The sequence below is a fragment of the Poecilia mexicana genome, unplaced genomic scaffold (assembly GCF_051168715.1).
Source record: "Poecilia mexicana isolate PSO_F unplaced genomic scaffold, ASM5116871v1 scaffold_8, whole genome shotgun sequence".
Classification (NCBI taxonomy): Eukaryota; Metazoa; Chordata; class Actinopteri; order Cyprinodontiformes; family Poeciliidae; genus Poecilia; species Poecilia mexicana.
In genome coordinates, this window is record NW_028263377.1 from 25,318,365 (window position 1) to 25,340,147 (window position 21,783).

Below are 21,783 nucleotides of genomic sequence, written 5' to 3' on the forward strand. Positions count from 1 at the left end.
TCAGCAGCCTCTCGTCTGGTTTCTGTAACTCTAAACTGATCTGTTTCACTCATATTTTTCAATTTTTTGTCATTTGTACAACACAAACACACTCATTTTGGATGGATTGAACCGAAGCGTCCTTTCAAATCATTTAAATGTCGACTTCAATTCAGGTCAGTAACAGAAATCTGACTCGAAGACACAAAGAACCCAACCTGCACTGACTTTACAGGATTTATTTGACATTTTTAGCACATAAATTAGGTGAACAGATGCAGACTGAGTCAGGAGGTTGTGAACCCTGAGCTGGGAGGCAGTTACCACGGAAACAGCACATATACAGTTCACAGGTTGAGCTCTGAAAGGATGATGTGTGCAAGGAAAGACTTTCAGAGTTGTAGGTTTGTTGTCATCATCATTAACATCCTTGGAAAAGTCCATCTGGTTCTGTGGGAGTTCTATAAAAACATCCAATAAACGGAACTGCTAGGGATTAATTACTGGTAAGTCCTTGACCTTTGACCTGCGGTTTTATGGTTCTGAAAGGTTCTGCAGGAGTCATAGCTTGATTATACTTGGCTACATTCCCAGAGCGGGTCTTGATGCTCATTTTCAATTTATTTACTTTTTTCTGAAATCCTTATATTTTTTTGCGTGGTCGTTCACATTACTAATTAAATGAGATCGCAATCAAACTTCTGTGTGAAGGGAAAACTTCTGGAAGTGGAACATATCTCATGTAGTTTTTCCTGTGAACATATCAGAATTAAACTGTTCGGACAGTCGTGAAAAATCCGGATATAACTTGCATTTGCCTGCTGTGTGAATGTAGCTTTTGGATCAGAAACAATCATTTTGAATCGGGTTTAAAGCTGCAGTATGTCACTTTTATAAATTATTTCTTTACATATTTGTTGAAACTGTCTTTGAGTTGTGACTGTATAATGTGAGAGTTAATCTGTGAAAAAATTAGAGCTCTTCTGCCATGTCCCAGTGCAAACTAGAAACAACCAATCACAGCCAGGAGGCGGGACTCACCGCTGTCAATCATCTCTCAACTCTTCACTTTTACTCTCTGCTAGCGTCAAAACTAAAGCTAGCTAGCATAGCCACAGATGACAATGGATAAACGGTTTTCCTGTAGCAGCAAGTTTTTTCTTCTCTGTAAGCACATGAGCTTGATTGACAGCACTAACACCCTCCTCCTGGCTCTGATTGGTTGTTTTTGGTCGGGAGCAGTTCATTTCTTTACAAGTGAATAGAGATGAATCTTTTCACAAATTATCTGTCTCATAACAAACAGTCAAGTCATGGTGACAGTTTTAACAAATATTCTTTATAAAAATTACAAATTGCAGCTTTAAAGGCCTTTCAGGTGGTTTGCTGAGGGTTCTTGGGTCGTCCGGGGTCATCCGGGGTCATCGGACTCATCGGGGTCTGAACGGGTCCCGGCTCTCCAGGAACTTCAGGTACTCCATGTGTCGTCGGGCCACCACTTTGTTATGACGGATGTAGTGGATCAGGTAGGAAAGGAGCATGATGAACCAGAGGAGCATGGTGATCAAAGTCAGGAAGTCGGTGGTTCTCCTCACGGACTGACACAGGTCCCAGTCCTGCACCAGTAAGACCAGTGGCAGCCCAGTAGCTCCTGAAACACACACGGTTACAACCAGAAGCAGGTCCTGAAGTTTTGGACACGAGGAACCAGGCGGACTCAACGTACCGAGGTTCGGGAGGTCCGAAGTCTCACAGATGACTTTCTCCAGAGAGGACTTGTCCATGTCCAGCTGGGTTATGGACACCTGGACAGAGACAGGAAGTCATCAACATGTCCCTCACTGCAAAAACTGAAATGTCTTTCTCTTGTCTTTCTCTTCCTCACTGTTTAATCAATGTCACATGTGGTTTTTATTTTAATTATGTAAAGCTCTTTGAAATGCCTTGCTGCTGAAATGTGCTATACAAATAAAATTTGATTGATTGATTGATAAAAACATTAAATCTTACCAAGTATTTTTTGTCTAATTCTAATATCTGTACACTTGAAGTAAGACAAAACTAACTTACAAGTAACTTTTCAGCAAAATATAAGAACTTATTTTAAGTAAATAATTTCTTACTTTTTAAGTTTTAAAAAGTATTTATTCCATTGGCAGATCATTTCACTTGTAACAAGCTATTTTACCGATGTTATAAGTTAATTAATCTGCCAATAGGATAAGTATTTAAAAAAAAAATCAATATTAAGGAATTATTGACTTAAAATAAGCTCATATTTCTTGCTGAAAAGTTACTTGCAAGTTAGTTTTGTTTTATTTAAAGTGAACTAAGAGACCAGAAATATTTGGTAAGGTTTTGTGTTTTTGCAGTGTGTCTGGTACCAGCGCCGCCCTGAAGCCCACCTGCATGCTGCAGTCACAGTGCCACGGGTTCTGGCTCAGGTTGGCTTGGACCTGCAGTCCACCCAGAACCGCCGGGTCCAATGTGGTGAGCCGGTTGGAGGAGAGGTCCAGGAACCGGAGAGACGACGCCAGGCCGGAGAAACACCCGGGTTCAAGAGAGGAGAGCTGGGACAAGAAACAGGAAGTGGGTGACTCTGGGCTTTACTGGTTTACTGGGAGGCAGGATGCACAGGTGGACACTAGGTGGTGCTGGAGCATCTGTCCTTTTCTCCCTCTGGACAAAAAGAGCCCTTCTGAAATGTTTTTTTTACTTCTTTTTGGGGTTATTTTTGTTTGTTGTTTTTTCTACTTACTGGGTAGTGCAGGGATGCCCAAAGTGTGGCCCAGGGGCCATTTGTGGCCCTTGGAATAATTTTGGTTGACCTCTGACTGCAGTAACTGTTTTAGGATTAGATTACTATGGCAAGTTTATATCTTTTTGAGCAGAAAATTCTAGGTACATATGTTTCACTATTATTTTTAAATAAAATTTTATTTTTATTTCACATTATTTAGTAAATTCGTATAGTATGCAGCATATTTGGATGAGACAACTGGGGGTCGGATTTAATAAGCTTTTACTTTTCAAACTGTGTATAGAAATTTTGTATTTGTTTTTATGTTTAATTATTATCATATATATTTTTTGCTTTTGATTTTACTTGTTCAAAATAAATAATGATTATTTACATTTTATTCCACAAACATCAGAAACACAGCCAGACACACTTATCCATTATACTTGGCTAAACACAACAAAGTCTTCAAAAGAAAATTCCTATTTTATAAACATTTTATAGACCAACAATAGGCCAAAGAAGTTAAATAACTGTAAAAACTAAGGCAAATGTCATACTAATGCTGGTTTCATCACAATGACTAATTTATTGTCGTGTGGGTAAAAGACAAATAATTGACAATAATATTAGTTGTGTGTTTTTGTTTGTTGAGAAAAAGTTAATTTTGGCGGGACCTGGTTGTGGGAGAGGTCGAGTTCATCCAGCAGGAACAGGTCCGAGAAGCAGAACGCTGGCAGAGAGCTGAGCCGGTTCTTATTCAGGAACAGGCGGGTTGTGTGGTTGGACAGGCCGGCAGGAATCTGGAGAGACAAACACACCTGAGCTTTTATTGTCTCATTTATCATTTATTGTGAAAAATCTATGATCACAATAAGGACTCTGATTTATTGTCAACACAAATTTCAGTTACTGGTGGTAAACAAAGAATCAAAACTGACAGTGTGATCAAAAATGTTATGTTTTACTATTTTCTTCACTGTTTGTTCCACAAGAAATATAATTAAATACAAAAATATGATTAAATAAAACTGAATTGTGCAAAGTGTGATTACCTGAAAATCCCACTTATTGTATTGTCAGTTATTATAAAAAAAATCCTTGTCATGATAAGAATTTTGATTTATTATTGTTATGACAAATTTCTGTTATCAATAGTAAATTAAAATTCAAATTGTTCCATGGGAGCCTTAATAAATACAGAGGAGGGCAGAGCAGCCAAAACATTTCACTACTTCAACATGTTTTTAGTTGAGTAAAAGTAAAAAGCAGCAGCCTAAAAAATTACTCAATAAAAGTAAAAAGGTATTTTGTTACAAGTCTACTCAAATACTTATATGTATATTTAAAAATCAGATGGACCAAAATAATAGATAATTAAAAGAAATTACTTAACTATATATATATAAGAAAAAATCAGCTAAAAAAGTATTTTCCAAATCAATTTCTTTCAATATAAAAATTATAAAACTTTAGAAAAAACTGTAGACATGTGTCTGAGTCTGGTGTTTCTTTTTCTTTTCTTTTTTCTTTTTTTGTTAAAACAAGCTTGTATCCAGAAATTTTACTCAAGTAAGAGTAGTGATACTTTATGATAAAATGACTCAAGTAGGAGTAAGAAGCACAGTGCAGTAAAAATATGCCTAAAAGTAAATTTTTAGGTATAGTACTCAAGTAAGTGTAATTGAGTAAATGTAGCTATTGTTCCCAACTCTGAATAAATATCAAATTTGAAAATACGATTAAATGCATGTGCAGTTTAGCAAACATAAATCACTTTTTAAGTAACTGGCGTCCTGAAGATGCCGGGTTCAAATCGGAATGTTTTTCCAAGAACAATATTTGTCTTTGTAGGGGTATGAATGCAGTCACAGCCACACGGTTACCTAAAAACGTAGTAAAAAAACAACAGTTTTATTATTATCATTAATTTTTTTTATCATCATCACAATAGTACCATAAAATATCGCGATAAAAGACCAGCTTGATCAATCTGACATTTTAAAAACTCGATCAAAGAATCTACTGGTTAAACTGGAACCAGCAGACGGACCTGGGTCAGTCGGAGTCCGCTACAGCGAACCATCAATCCTCCATCCGGTGCCTCCTTCTGCTGGCAGGCGTTGATGGAAGACACTCGGTTCCCCCGGCGCCACAGCGCCACCCCCTGGAGGGATGATGAATGGATCAAAAGGAGGAGCATAAGGAGCGTCAGACAGAAGGACATGACGTAAAATGACGCGGTCCTCTGACTTCCCCGAGCCACAGAATAGATTATCATTTATCACTGATTACATCTGCCTGTTGCGTATGACGTCACAGCAACAAGACAGGAAATTAAAGAGAGAAGAAGAGGAGGAAGAACGACAGGACAAAGGGATAAAGATGGAAAGATGAAGATAAGAAACGGATTAATGATGAGAAAATCTGCTTAATCCTCCTGCTGGGATTAAAGATCAAAGGTTTATTGCTTCAAGGAGGAAAAGAAAATATTAACATAAAGTAGATCTCTTCATTTAAAACACAATCTGCCTGTTTATTGTTTGATTTTATACACAAAACACTTTAAACTGGGTTTCTTTCATGTTATCAGGTTGTTTATTATTATGCTTATTATGAAAATTGACAGGAAAAACAGATTATGAACTATGTTAAAGATTGGACATCATTCATTAAGCTTTTACACATTCGGTAACGCCTTAAAACATTTTAAACAATAAACATTTTAAATAATAAACAAAAATAAATAAATAGACAAACAAAAGAGAGGAGGTTGTTCATACTCACAGCCGTTGCATCGGAGGACAAAGCTGAGAACTGAAGCAACACACGGAGATTTGACACACAAATAAATAAATAAATAAATAAATAAATAAATAAATAAATAAATAAATAAATAAATAAATAAATGTATTGATTCATACACGGAATTCTTCAAAACATGATAACATGCACCACCTACATGTTTGAGTAGAAAATAATTTAAATTAAAATTCAAAAATTAAATTAATGAAACTGCGGAGTTAAGACAATGTTGCCCTCTGGTGGACAGAGGGCAACATTACAGCACGAACCAGAATAACAGAAGAAACAATAAATACAGAAAGAATGTAGGTTATGGTTGTCTTTTATTTTTATTTTGCGGAAATAAATTTTACCTTAATAAATAAAATATTTAGCTTTGCAGACGACGTCTTTTTTTTCCCTTTAGATTTTGGCTGAAGATCTGTTAGGAGCAGGAGTGGGATTTTTTTAAAGAACGTGTTTAAATCTTTGAGTTACTGACCTTATATGTTGTTGCAAATCTGTAAAGGTTAACATTATTAATACATTTAATAATTTATTAACAATTAAATTATTAATTTAATTAGTAACATTCTGCATTACTATTCTGCATTAGAACAAATAGCAGCTGAGAAAATAACTGGAAAAGTAAATACACAAAATATATAATAAAAAACATAAAATAAATGAAATTCACAACAAGTATGTCAGATGACAAACTCTTAAAATCCCACACAGTAGCAGTAATGTGGTGTCAAAGTTTAATTTGTACTTTCAATAAATAATACAAAATCCATATATGACACAAAAAATATAAAAACAAACTTGTGACCAAAATAAAAAAAAGTAAAATAAATATCAGATGACAAATGCTTAAAGAGAAGTATTTATTTATGCACTTATTTCTAAGGAATGCTGTGTAAAAGAGTAGTTTTTGTGTAGACAATTTTTACAGGAAAAAGAAAATAAAAATGTTCACTAAAATTCAAATATGACACACACAAAAACACAGAAACAGGCTTCTGACCAAAATAAAAACATAAATTAATAGAAAGCAGATGATTGTTTGATCCGTTTCTGACAGTCACGCGACCCATTTCTTTTCAGACAGGTGTCCGGTAGGCGGGGCTTTCTTCCAGCTCGTGCAGTCTGCTCTGAGCTGATAGCGTGCGCGGATGTCAGGCTATGACATCACAGAAGGAGAAGAAAAGGAGGAGGAGGATCTGGACTCAGATAGGAACCGAACCTCAGCCAGAACTTCAAAGGTCCGCCAGGTGCGCTGGATTTACCGGTTCCGGTCTGAAGCTGATCAAAGCGGAGAAACACAGTGAGTACAACACAAATATTCAGATTATTTACGTCAAACTCATAATAACTTCAGAAATCTAAAGTTTAGTAATAATCAGATTCTGGGACTGCTGCAGTTGGAGGAACAAACTCAGAGTTTAATGTTTGGGCATAAAAAAGTGTTTCAAGTGAAATCATATTTAATGTTTCACTCACAGTAAAACATTTCCAAAAGTCAAACATTTTTGGCTTTTGAATCCCAAAAATGTTAAAAAGTTGAAAATGTCCAACCTTTGAATCTCAAAAAATTCCAACTTTTTTGTGAAATGTATAATCTTTTTCTACACTGTCCCTAATCTGGGATTAAAACGGCTCTATAAATGCTTATTTGATTGTCTTTGTGTTCAGTTTAATCATGAACAGTTTGAAATGTGAAAATAATATAAATTTAAATATTAACATTAACAATCTTTAAATATAAACATTTATCTGATATAGATAACATGTTTATGGGGAAAATTAACCAACACATTACATGTTAATTGTGAAAAATGTGCATGCTTTCTTTATTTATAGGTTATTGAAGCTCCGCCCACCTTTTGTGACGTCACAATCACACCTTAAATCAGACCCCAGGTGGGCCGCGATGACGTCGACACCTGAGAAGAAGAGAATCGAGGAAGATGAAGATGAAGATGCCAGCCAATCAGACGCCGGGGATAAAACCGCCGCAGAGCTGAGCATCGGCTGGGACTCGGCCGAGGAATCCGGCGTCACGCTGTCCGACTCCACCAGGGAGGAGTTGCCATGGAAACGGCAGAAGCAGGAGGCGCGCGACGAGGAGGAGACGGAGGCGGTGGGATCGTCGCCCGATGGGCGATTCCTGAAATTCAACATCGAGATCGGACGAGGTTCCTTCAAGACGGTTTACAAAGGCCTGGACACGGAGAAGACGGTGGAGGTGGCCTGGTGCGAGCTGCAGGTAACCACCGGGTCACGGGGTCAGAGAGTCCGGTACCATGACGACTGTGGGTGGTGGTGGTGGGGTGGGGTTCTGCCAAAAAAATCAGAAATTTGTATCAGAAATCAGAAATTTTTGAGTTCAAAAAGTTGAAACTTTACTAGAAAAAAACTCAGAAACTTTTAGATTAGTCTCAGAAATTTTCACACAAACAAAATCGAAAATTTCTTAGTTCAAAAATCTGAAACATTCAAAATAAAATCTCTGAAATTTTTAGATCAATTTCAGAAATTTTCTGTAAAAACTTGGAAATTTTAGTTTCAAAAGTCAAAAGCCTTTGACTTTTGAATTATTTTTTTAGTTTCAAAAATTTGGGGCTGGTTGGAGTAGTTTAAAGTAGTTTTCAAAACTTTTTAACTTTTTAAATTCCAACTTTTCTTAAAACTTTTTTCATCTACAAATCTTCTCAGAGAAATTTCAACATTTCTGGATTTTTGGCAGAAATTTACACCTCTTTGTTTTTCTATCTACAGCGTCTTCACTGGTTCTCTGATCCGGGTGAATGTAGTTTATCAGAACTACAAGAGTCAACAAGGACTGATGGATCAGAACCACACAGAGATGCAACAAATTAACCATCTTACTATTAATGGTCAATTAATGGTTTATTACATTAAAATTAGTTAAACCTATTAACTTAGCATCCACTTCTTCTTTTATCAATGTAATCTGGCTGACATCCATATTTCTTCCTTCCACTCAATTTTCTGCAAATATGCTTGGATACAGAACTTTATGAGCAACCAGCTCCTTTAGCAATAACTTCTTATGACTTCTCCTCCTTGTGAAAAGTGTTTAAAGGCTTAGGAAATCTTTGCAGGAGTTTTGAGTTAATTAGCTGATTAGAAGGTGACACCGTGATCTTTTCAGTTTTATAATTTTTTCATTTTGCATAAGCTGATCATCAAAATAACAAGAAACAAAGACTTTAGATATCTCTCTCTATGCTTGGTGATTCTGCATTATCTTCACTTTCTAAAATGACTGGGAAGAAATGTTGCACTTTTACGCGATATTATAATTTTTTGATGTGTACTGTTACACGTTGTCCCATCAAGCCCAACTGGATTTGAGTTTTTCCCCTTCACGTCTTTTCAAACATCCAGAAACATGGAGGTAAAACATTTTTCTGGGTCCTTCAGCTCCACTCCTCACTGCAGGCTGCAGACACACATACGTGTTGCGTGATGGAGCATGAGTCAGCAGTTTGTTGAAACATAAACAGTATCTGAGCAAGCGCACGGCGGCTGGATGCTGGTGATAACACACACACACACACACACACACACACACACACACACACACACACACACACGTTCTGCCATCTCATCTGTTTGTTTGGTGCAGAAACACGTCCGACATGTTGCTATTTTCTGTGTTTTGTGTTTCTTAATGTGATTTTTCTCCTGAAGGACTTTTTCTCTTTAACTCTATAGGTTGTTTAAATAAGCAGCATAAAATCAGAGAGAAATAAAAAATTAATGAAAATCTAAAAACAATGGAAGAAGACCAATACAACAAACTTAGGTTTTAAATTTTACATTTAAATATAGTTTTAAACATTTATTGATTTTGTTTATTTTTTATTTTTTAGCTGTATTCACATTTCCCATAGTTGCAGTGGGTAAAACTAAATTAAAGTGAAGTAATTTATAAAAGGTTTTTCATTTAATTCAATTCAATATCAAATGTATTTATTTATATATCTTAATTTAATAAATACCATACATATTTAATTTTATGTAACACCAAATGTATTCATGTATTGTTATAATTTAACTTAATTTAGTAAATAACAAATTTATTACATTTTATTTGTCAATTTAATTAAACATCAAATGTAAATATTTTTTTAAATATTTATTTTTGCAAAATTTAATTGACTAAATAAATGTATAACATTTAATTTAATTTCTGATATATATTTACTCAATTATCAATTTTGATAATTAAAATTCTTGTACTTATTTATGTATTTTTATAATTTTATTTATTAAATACATTTATGAAATTTGCTTCTCAAATGTATGTATTGATGTATTTATTTAATAAAATAAATATCAAATGTCTTAAATTAAAGTATTAAAAATGATTTAATTTCATTTTCCCGGTTGCTGTCCTGTGATCTAATTACCAACCTTGTGAAGCCTGAAGTCAGAACTCAGAGACACAGGAAGCGCCGAATCATAAATAAACAAACAGAAAATCGAGTCTGGCAGCAAAGCGAGGCGTTTCTGTTGCCATGTCAGCAGTTCATTAGCAGCAGCTCTGTGAGGGCTCAGCGTCCTTCAGGGCGCAGGTTTCTCTCTCACAAGGTGAACGGCTGAAGGTGTTCATGTGTTCACGCTCCACAGACTCATCGTCTGAGCAAAGCCGAGCGCCAGCGCTTCAGCGAGGAGGTGGAGATGCTCAAAGTCCTGCAGCATCCCAACATCGTGAGGTTCTACGACTCCTGGAAGTCCGCTAAGTGCATCATCCTGGTGACGGAGCTCATGACGTCTGGGACGCTCAAAACGTGAGGAAAACAGACCACAAAAGCCTTTATCTCTCATAAAATCAAAAACATAAAATCTTACCAAGTATTTTGACAAAATAAGACAAAACTAACTTAGAAGTAACTTTTCAGCAAGATAAGTTAATAATTCCTTAATACTGATAGTGCTACCAGATTATTTCAATCATAACAAGACATTTTTTCCCATGTTCCGATTCAGAAAAACTGTCAAATATAGTGGGTCAATCTGACTTGGAAAGTCAGGAAGGAGTTTGGAAAGATGAGAAAATAACAGTTGAAATGTTCCAGCTGTGGAGAATTTCTGTAAAGTCTCATAGGAGTCCAGTAAGAAGCAAGCCTAGAGATCTGTGTCAACCAAACCACAGTCTGGACTGGTGCAGAACTCTACACACACAGACATAGTCAGATCTGAGCATAAAAATGCCCCACATTGGGCGCCACTTATGTTAAAAAGCAGCAAACAAAACAAATCATCACACTGGACTCTGTTTCTGTCTGCTTTATTTGGGCCAACATGGCATTTTACACAAGTTCCGTATTCACACAATTCTTACAGAACCTCCGACTGTCTGTGAGTTATTTGCCACTTTTTCACTCCCCAACACCATCTGGCACCAGAACGTATCCTGAACATGACCCTCCTTGTTCTGTGTTTTCCTTTAAACCCATCCAGGTACGTGCGCCGGTTCCGCCCGATGAAGCTGAAGCTGCTGCAGAGATGGAGCCTGCAAATCCTGAAAGGTCTCCACTTCCTGCACTCGCGCTCGCCACCCATTCTCCACCGAGACCTTAAATGTGACAATGTCTTCATCAACGGACCCACCGCCTCGGTCAAGATTGGGGACCTGGGCCTCTCGACGCTCAAGAAGGCCTCATTCGCCAAGAGTGTCATCGGTAAGAAGCATCTACTCAGGAAGACGCGAGGAAGGGCTCTGTTTGAGTGTCTCACACTGTGACTCGTGGTGCGTTCAGGAACTCCTGAGTTTATGGCTCCTGAGATGTATGAGGAGAAGTATGACGAGGCCGTGGACATTTACGCCTTCGGTATGTGCATGCTGGAGATGGCAACTTCAGAGTATCCGTACTCCGAGTGTCAAAACGCAGCCCAGATCTACCGCAAAGTCACCAACGTAAGGCCATGTCCACCTCACACCCGCACACTTCCTGTTGTGTTTCCGTGTTTGACCCACTGTCTGTCCTCCAGGGAATCAAGCCGGATAATTTTTCTAAAGTACAAAACCAGGAGCTGAAAGAGATAATCGAGGGCTGCATCCGAACCAACAGCAGCGAGAGGTCAGTTGGGAAACATTCACACCTCCCCAAACAAACCAGACTTTGTAGATAAACAAACTAGAGTTCGATTAAAGCAAACTAACATTTTTTTTACGCTAGAAGCTTTAAAATATAACTGTGTCTGAAAAGTTCTCATATGCTTCACTTGTGTCTCTTGTCAATGTGGGACAGCAAACCACCTATTGATGGTTGATTTCTTTGGTAGGTTTACGGTTCAGGATCTGCTGGGGCACCGGTTCTTCCAGGAAAAGACGGGTTACTATGTGGAGCTCGCTGAGGAAGATGATGGTACAAAGGCGGCCCTGAAGCTCTGGCTCAGGGTGGAAGACAAGAAGAAGCTTCTGGGCAAATACAAAGACAACAATGCCATTGAGTTCCTTTTTGAGCTGTACAAAGACGTCCCTGAAGAGGTCGCCCAGGAGATGGTAGCCTCATCGCCGCACTGGTGACATCACCAAAGGCTGCCGGCTGGACTCACCTGTCCATCTTTGTCTCTCAGGTGATCCTGGGATTTGTGTGTAAGGCCGACTACAAAGTGATCGCCAAGGTGATCAGAAACCGCGTGACTGCCATAAAGCAGCAGAGGGACAAAAAGCGCCGCCTGCTGGAGGAAGCTCTGAACAACCTTAAAGCGGTTGTTAACAGGAAGGCGGCTGAGCCCGCCCCCGATCAGTCCAAACTGTCCAATCAGAAGCCTGCATCCGCTTTGAATGCATCTGCTTCTGGAAGGGTGGCGAGTCAGGTGAGTCTGAAGCATAAATTAAATGTTTTAAGATTTTATTTACAAATTAAATTTTTTTTATTATTTAATTTATTGAGTTTGTTCATTGTCAAATTTTGTCATGAAGTGTTAGCCTAAAGGCTCCCACATACTCGGCCAAACTTTGTGTATTCAGTGAGCCACGCGGACTCCACCCATACTGTCCCCATTGATTGCATTGTCAAGGAAACCGATTTCCTACATTTATCAAAACAAATTCCTTTATTTCCCTCAAATTCAGCCACAATTACCTTGACATAGTAATCCGACTACTGATTACTGATTTATCTTTTAACAAGTAACTCAGATACTTTAACTTAGCTCATCCCCAATCAACGTTGTCTTATTACTGAAAAGGTGACTTGTCACATATGTAACAGTACTCACCGTGACACAAGGAAATCACAAATTATTATTTTTTTTTACAAAGGATGATGACAGAAATAGTAACACACATTGACTTTAATAAGTAATTTTATTGTAATTACTGCTTTGGAAAGTCCTTATTTTCCCTCAGTAATGCTTTGCACAAGTCTTTAAATTTTATGTCTCATAAGACGTTGTTGAAAATCTGACATAATTAAGTCCACAAGAGGGCGCCAGCAGTTTGATTTTAACACTGTTTTCTGCTGAGCAGTTTACTGTGCGACACGGAGAACACGCACCTAAACATGAAAGTTTGCTCAAACTCCAACGGAGTGAAATAGACAGAGTATGTGGGAGCCTTAACTCTCGTCCAATAAACTCACAGAATGATGTTCCTGCTGACATACAAGCCCCGCCCACGGCACCCAGCCCAGCAGGGATGCTGTTGGCGAGCAGCAGCCCGGCAGATTCTGGGATCAGCGTCTTGTCCAACAAAACGGAAGAAGATGGAGACGAAGACCAAGACAAGACAACCAGACGTGCGTCTCACTCCTCAGCTGCCTGTCAGTAAATTTAATTACGTGTTTCAATGTCTGATTGGATGATGGCTTGTTCAAGTTAATAACTGTGTCTTCTCATGGCAGCTGACTGTGAGACAGGAGTCTTCTTCAACACCCCTCCAGCGGCTCCTGAGACTCTTCCTCCTTCGTTAAGCTCCGCCCCCAATCCAGGGACCCCGCCTCCTTTACGTCGGACGCCTTCCAAAGCGCCGCCCTTCCCGATGTTGCGCTTCCCAAAGGTCAGCAGGAGAAAAACAGATAAAATTTACTTTAGTTGCTTCAGTCCAGCTACAAACGTTAGAAACAACAAAAAAAATCATTACAAGGATAAATTTAAATAAGTCTATAAAATCCTTAAATCTCTAAAATCTGAAAAGCTGAAATGATTAATCAGATAAATCGTGATGAATCGATTATCAAAATACTTTAGCAATCGATTAATTGTTAACTGGAGTGAACAGACTTAAAAAAGAGTAATTTTCTGAAAGAATAACATATTCAGAGTAGTAATTAAGCTAAACTATACATAAAATTTGCATTTAAAATGAAAAAAACTAAATATGTTCATATCTCCTTTGCAATCACCTGGTTCAGATTGTGTAAATTAATCTCCTATTAAGCATCTTTTGCATCAAATTATTAATCAGTTAAGCCAAGAAATAAACACCAGCTGTTCACTGTACTGATGTTAAATAAAGGGATGAGCTTTCCACATGTTGATGTTAGAAGTATTTTTTTACCTGCAGATGCATCTTTTGGTATATCTTAGGCAAGAAAATGCGTATTTTCTGATTTTAAAAAGCAATCAAATTATTTGCAACTTTTATCGTATTTCTAATATTTTATATATAAAAAAAGGATTACATGTAAAATGTGCACACTATGCCAGTTTTTTAAACAAAATAATCAATAATAAAGTAATTGTTAGGCTCAGCTCTAATTGAAACTGTGTTCTGCAGAGCATTGCTGTTTCCCAAAGTTCAGAAAAACATCCCACTGATTCAAGCTGCGGCTTCTCCTCACCTGTCGACAGGTAACACACAGGATACAACAATCAGCCTCCTTTGTTTCAATATGTTTTACTTTAAAATCTGTTTTCTCTTTACAGCTACTCCTCTGACATAACGTCCAGCCTGAGTGATGGCAACGATGGCCAATCAGATTGGAGCAAGCAGGAAGCAGCGAAGAGAGAAGCAACGAAGCAGTTCAGGCGTAGAGCCAGAGCCCGGCTGAGGATCGTCGGGGTGAGTCGAGCCGTCCCAGTCGAAAGCCGAGCTGCTATTACAAACGGCAACAAATGCTTGTCGATATCCTACTGATGTAGAAAAACACAATTTCACAATTGCTGTGTTTCCATTAATTAAGAAGTAAAATTAAAATCAGACATGAATAAGTTTCTTCCCATGATAAGTTATTAAAAAACATGCCAAACAGTTACAACACTGCAAAAACACAAAATCTTACCAAGTATTTTTGGTCTAGTTTTTAGTGCAAATTTCTTAATACACTTGAAATAAGACAAAACTAACTTACAAGCGACTTTTCAGGAAGAAACAGGATCTTATTGTAAGTCAATAATTCCTTAATATTGATAAAAGTTCTAGTTCCACTGGCAGATTATTTTACTTATAATATGAAGAAAATGTCTTTTTATGAGGGAAATAATCTACCACTGGAACTAGAATGTTTTTTTTATCAATATTAAGGAATTACGTAAAACAAGCTGCTATATCTTGCTGAAACGTTACTTATAAGATAGTTTTGTCTTATTTCAAGTGTTTTAAGAATAATATAAATGATATAAATTTGTTATAAAAGTATTACTGATTGCACTTTAAAAATTAGGTAACTTTATGTTATTAAAGGTAAAGTTTAAACAGTAATGATTTCCTGGTTAATGTCAAGTTGTCATAACAAAGACATTTTGAACAATGTTAACTTTGTATTAAAAATGTCATAATTTACCGAATGACGCTTTATGACAACAGTCATAAATATTAATGAAGGCTTATTCATGTTCATGACATGTGTTATGTCATGTTTATGAAAGTGTCATGTCAGTCTTATTCAACCCCCTTCAAATAAAGTGTTACCAAAAAAACAAATTATCATTCTCCTACTGCTTCCTGTTGTTGTCTTCTTTGGCGTTTCCACCAGTAGTAAGATCCAACTGATGATCATGTGACTCATGTGATGTAAAGATAGTGTTTCCATTGCAGTTTTGCGAAATAAACCAATTTAGATTTGGTCAAAACTTGCCTCACGAAAACCATGAGTTTAAAAATAATGTATGTGTTTCCATTTATGCAATTTTATGGTTGATGCAAACACAGCTGGTGTGTGTGTTTGGTGCATGCAGGTGTCCGACAAGGCGGACCGAGTGGTGGAGTGTCAGCTGCAGACTCACAACAACAAGATGGTGACCTTTAAGTTCGACCTGGATGGAGACAATCCAGAGGACATCGCCTCTGTGATGGTGAGGAGACAACCAATCAGCATTGAGCATTCTCCTCCAGCTTGTCCTCCATCAACATCAACCAACTCTTTACTTTCAGCTGCTCAGAGACTTCATCCTGCCATCAGAGAGAGAGGGGTTTATTCTACGCATGTATGAAATCATAAAGAGGGCGGAGTTAATGATGCATCAGCAGCATCCAGCAGGCGCCAACAGGTTGCCTAACTTGACTGCATCTGCGTTGCCCGAATCACAGGTGCGCCTCATTTCACCCCTAAAAGGTTTCCTTCTGATAACTAACTCCAAAAATCTAACTTTTTTTTTGCTATTAAACTGTCAAATAGGTTATTTAGGGTTATGTCTTTATGCTTTTGTGTAAGTTTTTGTGTTTAGTTCTGCAATATTTGCCTAAAACTGATTCAGTTCTGCCCTCCTTTGGTTGAACAGTGCCTAATTATACTCTGATTGGTACTCTAACCGAGTTCTTTAATCTTTACAGTTAAACGAGGCAATAAAGGGCCTGTCCAGGACTCTGTCCTCGTCCTCTTTACCTGGTAAGTACCAACATTTGCACTGTAAAGTCAGTCTGGTGGTTTAAAGCTCAAATGTGATGTATCTTTGTCAGTTCTGACTCGTTCATTTGTTGTCTCTTGCTGTCAGATATTGATAACAACGACCCCTCACCTTTGAAAGCTGTGGATTTCCGTATCGACACTGAGGCCACGCCCCTTGTCAGACCGCTGAGGTCACAGTCTTTTCAGACTCCATCAGGTACAACATGGTGTCGTCTTTTACATAATACCTTCACATCGTCTACCAGCTGGTAGGGGTGATGGATATCTACTTATATGCTTTATTAGTTGTGCAATTTTAAGATCAATGTAGTGTAGGGTTGATCTGTTGACTATTTTTTTGGATTAACTGATGAATAATTTGATAGTAAAAGGTGCTTAATAGGAATTTTTTTAACAGAATCTGAACCAGGTGAAGCTAAAATTCAACTTGAGGAGTTCTGGATAGAACATATTTACAGACAAATATGGCCCTAATATGGCTGTAATCTTTTTTATTTTGTTGAAACACTTTGATAGGTATCCAACCTAAGTGTCTTCCTGTTGCATGTTTTCTAAATGTAAACCACTGTTGAGATGATGCACAGCACCACCTGGTGGTAGCATGTGAATTACCCAGACGTTTACCTTTTTTAAAACTGTCATTTATGTTCCTTTCTCCAGCTTCCTCCTATCAGCACCCCCAGTTCTCTCTCCACTACCCACACCCAGACTCCAACTCTACGCCCCAACCTCATCTCCCACATGCTGCTCAATATCAACTCCAGAATCACCCCTATTCCACTTACACTGCCTCCTTCCCAACCATGTCCCCCATCTCCCGACTGCCCCGGGTGCAAAGCAACCCTTCCCTTTTCACCCCCACCTCTTCTCCATCAGCACTCAACCCTCACCAATGGCCCTCCCCAGACCAACCTTACTTTTCCCTAGCTAACGTCATCTCTGTGGCAATGAGTGTGGCTCAGTCCCTCTTGCCCCAATCTGGGGCCCCCAATCAGGGCTTGTATCCCCACACTCCACCTCTATCTCCCCCATTCACAAGCCCCCAAACCCCCATCTCTTCATCTGGTTCTCCATCTTTGAGCTCTGGTGTCCATCATCAAAACCAAGGCTCATTTTCCAATTCCTTCACCATACAACAAACACACTCCCCACCAAGACCTCGGACTGGCTCATTTAGGGACAGTGAGCAGGGAGTGTCACCCAACAGGATCCCAGAAACACCTCAGGTAAGACTAAGACTAATTAACACCGCATTGTTTAATCCACTTTATTGATCTCCAGTTCATTTGCCTTGAAAGTGTGGTGTGGTGCTGTGCTGATGCAGAACAAAAAAGCAAACTGTCAGACCTACAAACCTAGGTCTCAGTTCAGCTGAAGTGAACTCTGGTGCGGCCCAGTGGACTGAAGACCAGTCCAAAAGCAGGAAATGGGAAAATACAACCAAAACAAACATGAGAGTCTAGTGAGAGAAATAGCCAACGACAAAAGAGAAATCCTACAACCGGTAAAATTTGTCACTGTGACATTTCCTTCAGTGGCTCCTGGTGCAGCGCCCCCACAGGTGAAGGGGGGAATAGGTTTAATTTGTTTGACAGTTCAGTGTGAAAGTAAAATGCACAAGTTGAAAATGTAACAAATTTTGATCCCAAATCAAACTGAGTATTATGGGCTATGAGGTGTGATGATCAGGTTTCGGGTCACTGGGTTTTGTTGTATGGAACTAAAGCATCTTGTTTTTGTGCTAATCTCTCACTCCTTCATCACAGCTCAACAGCTCTAACCGTAAAGCTGACTTACCCTCACCCCCTCACGGTGAGTACCTGGTGGATTTAATGACTTCAGTCACAGCTGATCAGACCAACACACTGAACATTCATCGTACTTGTTCACAGGTTCAGGTACATCCTCTTCTCCCAGTCTGACCAGTAGAGCCAATCACAGAGAAGTGTTCTCAGACTCATCGACTTCTTCCTCCACGTCATCTCCTCATACATCAACTCCTCGCAAAATGGTGAGGCCTATAGACATCAAATGTTTTTTTTTTTAAATCTCCTTTATGATCAGTGGATTTACGTGTCTCCACATTGAACTCAAGGAATATCTGATCGGTCCAGGAATTTCTTGTCCCTGTCCTGTTGGGGGCTTGTGTAGGTTACAGGCCAATGAGCTGTGATCATTTTCAAACACTAAACCCAAACAGTGGCAGCTCATCAACACATTGATGTCTGTTTATAGAAAACAAGCCTTACATCCGTCTCTCCATGCCCCGTTGGTTAGAGAAGTCACATCAGTTTAGCTCTGGGAATCCTTCCTGTGCTCAGTGAACCATAAGTTCATCAGCTACAATTCACCAGTTTGTGTTGTTTCACAATACAAACACAAATAGCAAGCAGGTCAATGACAAGGCAATGACTCAATGCCTTACTGCCGAGTTGTGTTGGTGCTCTTCACTCATGTACCATGTTGATTAAAGTTGATATCTTATACTTTATTTTAGGCGTCCCCTCCTGTTTCTCCATCAGGAAGAATGTCTCCCTCCCTGACAGGTAAAATTTACTTTTCTGATTTGTAAGACAAAGAAAATTCTCAAGATTTTTTCATTAACAGAAGAAAGCCCAGAGAGGCAGCAACACTTTGATGACAACAGAAAAAAAGTTTCCTTTTATCATGTATTTTTACATCTCCCAGAGTTTTCCTTTCCATCGCTATCACTGTTCATCTCCACTTATCTAACTGGGTTGAGGAGGTAACATGTCCAGAAAGGAAACCAGACATGCCTCTCATTCGGAGTGTCCAGTTGTTCCCAGACCAGACGGGATGTATTGTTCTGGTTTTCCCCCAGAGTCTCCTCCTTCTAGAATGTTCCCACAAAGCCTCCAAGGGAAAGGAAGGCACACGGGAGACATTCTCTTCCTCTATTCTTCCACCGTTCTGTTCTATATTGGAATCATAGCTTTATTTATTGTTTTGTCGGTATTTCTGCTCTCTTTGGGATGAACTTGCTGAAAATGAAATTATCACTCAGTCAGTCAAAGGTATCTTCTCCTCTTTTCTTCTCTCACAGTAAAGGAACCAGGTTTCACAGTTGGACGCTTCCAGGTGTCACCCTCTTCAGGAGATCCCTCTGTCAGTCATCAAGGATCATCCACGCAAGACAACACCACCGCCACCACCCAGTCCGCAACTCCATCCAATAAAAATCAACCAGAGCACACAGGAAGCAGTACAGAGACGAGCCAATCAGAGAGCAGTAACCCCACAGTCACCATCTCCCCTCCTGGTAACTACGACGGCCTGTCTGGTCAGGAGCAAAGGATGACGGGGAGCCGCAGGCTGAGTGTCAGTCTGTGGGAGGGGTCAGGCAGCAGCCAATCAAGGAGCCGCTCTGCCACCTACAGCTCTGACGAATCAGAGGGCGAGGAGATGTGGGAGGAGCTAATGGAGCTTCGTCACAGGTGACTGGGTGATCGGTGATCATCTTTTGCTCTACAAATAGCTGGAAAATCAAATCCAATACACCTTACTGACATATAAAGAGCAGTGTTTTGAGTTTGGCCAGCAGGTGTCGCCAAATCTCAGTGCATGCCTGTTTACTGTGAACTATCCTCTCTCCTCCTCACAGACACCTGGGGCAGGTGCAGAGCCTGCAGGTGAGTCAGAAGCAAGAAATTGAGGAGCTCTATCGACAGAAAGGTAAAGCCCCGCCCCCCAGCATTATCCCTCCGGCGGCCATGTTGAAACACCGCCACCGCCGTCTCTCCAAGCCAGCAAACTACACTCTTCCTCGCAGAAACAGCCTGCAGAGACGGGACATACCGCCCCCTTCAGGTAGATGAGCTCACTGCACTGAGCAGACAGAGTAGCAGTTTCTGAAACGGGTCTGCTTTGTGTTCAGGCATCATGAGGAAGAACTCAGTGAGCGGCAGCAGCAGTGGATCTCAGGACAGAGTTCTGAAAGGAGTGACGTTCGCTCCAGGACACAGCTGCATGGTGAGCAGAGAACCTCAACCCCCAAAACCGAAGGTCTGCAGCACTGCTGTGTGAAATACAGTAGTGCTGCAGACAACTACACGGAAAACAGTTATTTTCCTTGTAGTTGATTTTCCTCACAGCACTTTTCTGTAAAGCAGACGTTTGAGTTACGTGCAGGTATCTACTTAAAGTCTCTTGGTGATCTTTCTGACATGACTGCAAGTTTGTTTGGCTATAATGTTATTGTTGATCAAGAACATGAACACCTTCTGATTTAGGATCAATACCTGACCCCTGACCTTTGTCTTATAGTGAGGGAGGAGCTGCTGAAGAACCTGAAGACCATCAGAGCTGCAGACACATTTCAGCTCCTCAGGAGGAAACGGAGCTTCATGCAGATTCAACCGGATGGTTTCAGATCTGATCCTTCAGGGTCCAAACTGGACCGATATTTTCAGCATCATGAAGATATTTAAGGGATTCAGAAAATCTGGAAGCTAACTGGACGTGACGAAGTCTCCAGTCATGAAGGCAGCTTTAAACTTGTTTTATTTATTTATTTATCCTTATTTTTATTGCTAAGCTTCACCATGGTGACATTTTTGCTCAAACTCTTGTTTATAAATGTTAATAAGTTGATATTTTATTGCTGCTGGTTCAGTTCAGGTTGAAGTTACAGCAGCAGCTCATCTGTGCCTTATTTAATGAATTCCTGCTGAAGCTGAACATAAAACCTGGAAGTTGTTTCTGCTTCAGTTTTTAAAGTTTGAAACATTAAGAAGGTTTAATAAAATAATTCTGATGAGTCTCATATTTTTGTAAAATCTTACCTACAGATCAGTCAGAGATAAATTAAAGTATTATAACTGCTTGACTCTTTTTTCTTCTGGTCTAATTTCTCTGTTAGCATAATCTTGTCATTCAGCAATGATCTTCAGTCAGAGGACTCTCCAGATTCACTGCAAGACTGACTGCTACTGGAGATCCTTCCTGCACACATCATCATCCACAACGATTTTCTGTAGATACTTATATGATTTGAATTACGAAAACATTTAATTTTACTTGGTGATAAAGGATTTTTGAAATTGAATTGAATCATTGGAACATGTGGCTGTAAACCAGCCAATCAGGTGAGCCCTGCGCTGATGGATTAATCAGTTCTGAATCAGTGCAGCGCCATCTAGTGACTGATAGAGAAATTACACCCAAATCTGAGTGAAAATATTAACTAGTTATATGTGCAAATATACTAAAAAGGAACAGATTTAGTAAATTATTTAGTTTTAAACAAATTTTTAAAATGTTTTAGAGAAATTATTTCTAGAATCTGCTGCACAGTAACAAAAAACTCAATATGTTGAAGATGTATTGAGTTTAAACATGAAACAATGAACAATTCATCTTCTAAATCAGTTAGAAACCTCAGATTTTTTGCAAAAATATCTTAATATTTAAATAAGTTCAGTTTGTCAG

General features: G+C 39.0%; 2 protein-coding genes across 2 annotated transcripts; one reads left to right on the forward strand and one right to left on the reverse strand.

Annotated features, from left to right (window-relative positions):
- Window positions 1–203: 203 nt before the first annotated feature.
- LOC106909047 (leucine-rich repeat-containing protein 3-like) lies at window positions 204–6,124 on the reverse strand. The gene is made up of 5 exons (XM_088007782.1): window positions 4,773–6,124; window positions 3,397–3,522; window positions 2,385–2,549; window positions 1,706–1,784; window positions 204–1,630 (listed from the first exon to the last, which is right to left on the reverse strand). Exons 1-5 carry the CDS (start codon window positions 4,998–5,000, stop codon window positions 1,410–1,412), a joined length of 819 nt encoding a protein of 272 aa, XP_087863908.1. The 5' UTR covers window positions 5,001–6,124; the 3' UTR covers window positions 204–1,409.
- A 468-nt stretch (window positions 6,125–6,592) lies between these two features.
- On the forward strand, window positions 6,593–21,181 carry LOC106908547 (serine/threonine-protein kinase WNK4-like). Its single transcript, XM_014974680.2, has 24 exons — window positions 6,593–6,830; window positions 7,367–7,772; window positions 10,166–10,326; window positions 11,000–11,220; window positions 11,299–11,456; window positions 11,531–11,619; window positions 11,825–12,044; window positions 12,119–12,361; window positions 13,131–13,308; window positions 13,390–13,544; window positions 14,265–14,338; window positions 14,414–14,549; window positions 15,665–15,781; window positions 15,861–16,016; window positions 16,260–16,314; window positions 16,421–16,531; window positions 16,996–17,561; window positions 18,102–18,147; window positions 18,228–18,346; window positions 18,833–18,881; window positions 19,400–19,790; window positions 19,958–20,163; window positions 20,231–20,325; window positions 20,620–21,181. The coding sequence occupies exons 1-24, from the start codon at window positions 6,679–6,681 to the stop codon at window positions 20,620–20,622; spliced, it is 4,107 nt and encodes a 1,368-aa protein (XP_014830166.2). The 5' UTR covers window positions 6,593–6,678; the 3' UTR covers window positions 20,623–21,181.
- The last annotated feature ends 602 nt before the right edge of the window (window positions 21,182–21,783 follow it).

Excerpts from the sequence above, each read along its gene's own strand:
- LOC106909047 (XM_088007782.1), bottom strand. The coding sequence starts at position 5,000 with ATGATAATCTATTCTGTGGCTCGGGGAAGTCAGAGGACCGCGTCATTT. Across the intron at positions 2,550-3,396 it reads TCGACCTCTCCCACAACCAG|CTCTCCTCTCTTGAACCCGG; the intron begins GTCCCGCCAAAA and ends TTCTTGTCCCAG. Across the intron at positions 1,785-2,384 it reads ACTGTGACTGCAGCATGCAG|GTGTCCATAACCCAGCTGGA; the intron begins GTGGGCTTCAGG and ends GTCTCTGTCCAG.
- LOC106908547 (XM_014974680.2), top strand. The coding sequence starts at position 6,679 with ATGTCAGGCTATGACATCACAGAAGGAGAAGAAAAGGAGGAGGAGGAT. Across the intron at positions 11,457-11,530 it reads TCTACCGCAAAGTCACCAAC|GGAATCAAGCCGGATAATTT; the intron begins GTAAGGCCATGT and ends TCTGTCCTCCAG. Across the intron at positions 15,782-15,860 it reads AGGACATCGCCTCTGTGATG|CTGCTCAGAGACTTCATCCT; the intron begins GTGAGGAGACAA and ends CTTTACTTTCAG.